This window comes from Antrostomus carolinensis, unplaced genomic scaffold (assembly GCF_000700745.2).
Source record: "Antrostomus carolinensis isolate BGI_N321 unplaced genomic scaffold, ASM70074v2 scaffold17218, whole genome shotgun sequence".
In the NCBI taxonomy this organism is placed as follows: domain Eukaryota; kingdom Metazoa; phylum Chordata; class Aves; order Caprimulgiformes; family Caprimulgidae; genus Antrostomus; species Antrostomus carolinensis.
Window position 1 is genome coordinate 32,410 of NW_010335164.1, and position 4,386 is coordinate 36,795.

At 43.3% G+C, this 4,386-nt stretch overlaps 1 protein-coding gene across 1 annotated transcript in view; it reads right to left on the reverse strand.

The window, feature by feature from the left end:
* UBE2O (ubiquitin conjugating enzyme E2 O) overlaps positions 1-368 on the reverse strand; it is a 28,969-nt gene extending 28,601 nt beyond the window's left edge. Inside the window, 1 exon segment of the mRNA XM_010174458.2 lies at positions 315-368. Within this exon segment, the coding sequence (XP_010172760.1) occupies positions 315-326 (12 nt within the window). The 5' untranslated portion in view covers positions 327-368.
* Positions 369-4,386: the final 4,018 nt, after the last annotated feature.

A 4,386-nucleotide genomic window follows, 5' to 3' on the forward strand; every position in this document is an offset into this window, starting at 1 on the left:
GGTCCAGGAGAGCAGGTCCACACTCTCCATATCTCAGAATGGATTGATTTAAAACTTAAAGGATGGCAGGAGAGACAAGCTTCTTGTCTCATTACCTGACATTATCAGGCTCACTTGCTCAGGAGACCTTTGCAGATATGCAACAGCCTTATCAGCATTTCATTTTCAAAGGATGCTGCTAGGTCTATAAAACTCACTAAAAATAGAACATGCTCAAAGCATTACTGTTCAGTTCCATTCAAACAATTTGGCAAGACATAGAAATCCATGCAGCAGTATCACAATGAAAAAAGGACAAAGAAAAAAGCACTTACGCTGGAGCTCATATGTCTGACCACATCTCGAGGGACCACAGAGCGATCTTCAAGCTTCAGCTAAGGGGAGAGAGAGGGAGACAATGAATTTAGTGACCCCAGATGATACTTAGCCAGAAATAACATGACAAATACAAATGCACAGTATCCCAATCCTCCAGACTGAGAAGTTTTTCAGCAGAGGACACTGAGGTACTTCCATATACAGAGTTAACCCCTTGGCACATTTGCAAAATCCAGCTGATAGATCTGAAACACAGCAACCAGGTGATCTGTCCACAACTGTGCTCTAAGTCAGCAGACACTTCAAAAAGGATGCAGATCTTCTGACTCGTTCATCACTTCAAGTCTCCCTCTCTTCTTCCTCCATCTGCATCACGTATCATTTCCTACCCACACCCAGTCTATGTACTAGAGAAGACAGAAGACGCAGGAGGAAGCGCATCACATCAGAGTTCTGTGCCTCATCCTGCATGCTTTGCAGTCAAGATACCCCTAAATATCTGTGGAAATCCTGTTTGGCCTGGAACATTTTAAGCAAGGTACTGTACAGTGAGAAGTCTTAGCTGGCAAGTGAATTGGTGCCAAATTCACTGCAGCAAGCACTTGCCTTGGGAAAAAAGGAAAAGAAATGGCTGTCACTGCACTCAGGAGCCCCCAGGTCCATGCAGGTAACACACAACAATAAGAGCACGGATAAAGTCAAAGCACTGCTAAAGCACTTGCTGGCAAAGAGCTAGTGCTGGCAATAAAACATGTGGCTGGACCATCATTACATATTCTGCATCAGTTCACGCAGAGTTGTGGCACCAGGAGTCATTACTGGTAAGGGGAGGTATTGCTTGATGAATCTGCAGTGACTACTGGTCAGTTAAACAAGTGATGTCCTTCCAAAAGTGGTTGTTCATCAAGCTGTTTGAGGCATCTGAAGACTACCTGCAGGCTATCTCATTGTTATCAACAAGCTCAACACTACAAAATGCAGTTGACATCAAATACACTAACACTAAAATGCTACACGAGGGATAATCAATAGAGAGGCTACAAGTCTGAACTCTAATTTCAGCCTTGCTCAGCCTCACAGTAAGTCAGTTAAGATTTCCTTCTGCTGAGCAGGGAGAAGTCTTAGCTGCATTTCAGAGGTCAAGAACATATTTGCATTGGTACATAATTCTGAGCCCTGCAAATACATTAATTATGCACCACACATTTTGAGAAGCACCATGTGAATGTACTATCAGAGACAGAGCCTCTTTCACATCTCACTTTCAGAATCCACCTCTCCACTACTGCCGCATTCGTTGCTTTTCCTTGTTGATCCCCGGCTCAAATCCTGTGCTTTGTCAGCATTTCATCCTAACCCACGCCCTGGCTTACAGCCTGCTCTACTAAATTAGACATAAATCGATAATCCAAGGACAGGATCTGGAATCAAACCAAAGTACCTGAGTATTTATTGCCTTCTTGATTGTATTTTTCAGTAAGAGAGGAAGAGAGCCAGCCAGCTAGGCTTTTAGACCCAACTTCTGGAGTCACAACTCCACCAGAGTGGGAAACCTGAAGCTTCCCGCAGCCCATTTCCAGATTGTGGAAGTGTTTTCATTGCCTCCCACATCCCATCAGGGTATATAGATAGACATCACTTTTTAAACAGCTTTCTAAAAGTATTTGTTAAAATAAGTACTGTATAGATAGCCTCTTAACATCCAGAACCAGGCAGTAACACTGACATTCCGGTAAGTAGTCATGCACGAGCAGCAGTTTGGATATTTTATCTGGAGTCCTCTTGCTGCAGAGCTCCAAGTGTATAATGATACTTTCATTTCAACGTACATTAGGGCAATTTAATCTCTGACACGTGGTGTTTGAATTGATGCATTATGCTTCAACATATCACTGAGCCATACCACTCTGTTCTGTATTAAACAGTATCTGAAGAACCCAGACTGACAAGATGATCTGATGCTACCTGGCAGTGGCAGTATTTGTGTGTTAGTCAACTCTGGTAAATCATAAAAGTTGTAAATTAGTAGCTTTCCCATTTTGGATCCTTCCTGAAGGATATAATCACACAAATTCTTCCCAAAGCAAAGCATAAAACTTTCTCTGCAGGGGGACTACATTTAACCTATTTTCAGATTTCTCACTTTTTAAAGGCAGCACATCTATTTTCAGCTTAATGTGCGAGACCCACCTGCCTCAGTTGCTAGGATAAGCCAGCCGAGTAGTAGGCACAATGCCAGCATCAACAATAAATACTTAGCAGATCTGTCATCACACAAAAGGCTGTCAAAACCCAGAAGCAACCCGACCAGAGGAAGCCAGGATGGCTGTTGATGAACAAAGCTCAGTCATTGCTCCTCATCCAGCCCCCTCACTCAGTAGTGAGGGAACTCAATATTGGAGGAGCATTTTGAAAATAGCTACTTACAGCTCAGTTGCTATATTTACCTCCATGAAAGTCAGAATTAACAGGACTAGTTTTATATTCTAGCCATGTGCCTTGATGATAGCTCCAAGAATGGGAAACATCCATTTCCCAGAGATGCTCTCAGCTAGCCCTGCACCCCTGTACGCCAAGCTGAGCTCAACACCCTCCAAACACCTCAAATGCAAGGCATGTTTTGTGTTGCTTTAAAAAAAAAAAAAAATTAAATTCACATTTATATATGTCAAATAAGGCAAGCCAAAGATACTCTGCTGCACACACATTTTACCCAGGCAAAAAGGGACGACCAACACACACCAGGAATCAGTGAGGTTGGTGAGCTCACCGACTGCAAAAAGAAGCGGCAGAACAGCTCTGGCATCCACTTATTTCCTCCGCTATTCAGATACTCTCTTGGTGCTCAGCACTGAATCAATCCCTGAGCTCTGCAGCAGACCTACCAGTCAAAAGGCACCAGCTGCAATCTGGAGATACTTCATCAGGTCTCATACCAAGACAGCAGGAGGGGTACAGACAATTTTTGCACAGAGAACAAGAACCAACAAGAGCATGTTCCCCTTCTCAGCTGAGTCATCTCACCTCAAAAGAAGTAAGGGAGCTATCACAGCTCTCACCTGAAATTGAGTAGACTAGGAGAGAAGGACAGACATTTCTGCCTAGCTGCTGAGCATTAACTCATTAAGCAATAATAGCTTAATTGCTTTGAACCATTTGTCTAATTTCTTATTACAAACTTGTAATTTGAAGCAAAATATTTGTGGTGTGGGTTTTTGTTGTTTTTTTTTTAAAATTAACTGCAGAGGTTGGTAGATATGTCTGTGACAGTAAACTGGATTCTTGCTTTAGCAATCAATTCAGCAGCTGAGTGTAAGCATCCTTGGGCTAAACTCACACTGTAACTCTCTGGGTTTAACCTCTCAACTCCATAAAGCAAGTGGGAGACATGGGGCCAATTTTCCTCTCCAACAGCCACCTTCTGACAAGAGATCAAAACCAGAGCAATTTATTTTGATGATCTGGACTAGCCACCAGTGCCAAGTATTGTGGCAGGTAAATAGGTAGCAATCACTTCTGAAATTTAGTGACAAATAATAGAGGAGTTGCTGAGACTGATTTAGGGACAAGTAGCCCTGGTTGGTGTGCATCCAAACAAAATCAGTACTGGAACTACTCAGTAGTGGCATCAATCCCTGGTCACTATCTGCATATTTAAAAGCAGAGTTTAAATTCCTTAGCTGCTCAGGTTTGCTTGTTGTACCCAACAGTGGACATAAACACCTCTACACAGGCTCCAGCTATCAGTGGCATCCACCCCTGCAGTGTTTTATCCAACAAAGGGGAAAAGACAACGCACACATGCTTACAGCCAGCACAGCTCTTCCTGTCCCACTGCCAGACAGTCTCTTTTCTGCACAGGGCAGGAGTCTTGATATTGTACCTCAGAAGAAATCAAAGAAGGCAACTCTGCCTGCAAATAGCAGCATTTTGTTTTGCTAGTGCCACACTTCACTCCAAGTGGGAAATGTTGTCACAGGAGATCACAGAATCACAGGATGGTGGGGATTGGAAGGGACCTCAGGAGATCATCCAGTCCAACCCCCCTGCCAAAGCAGGTTCCCTACA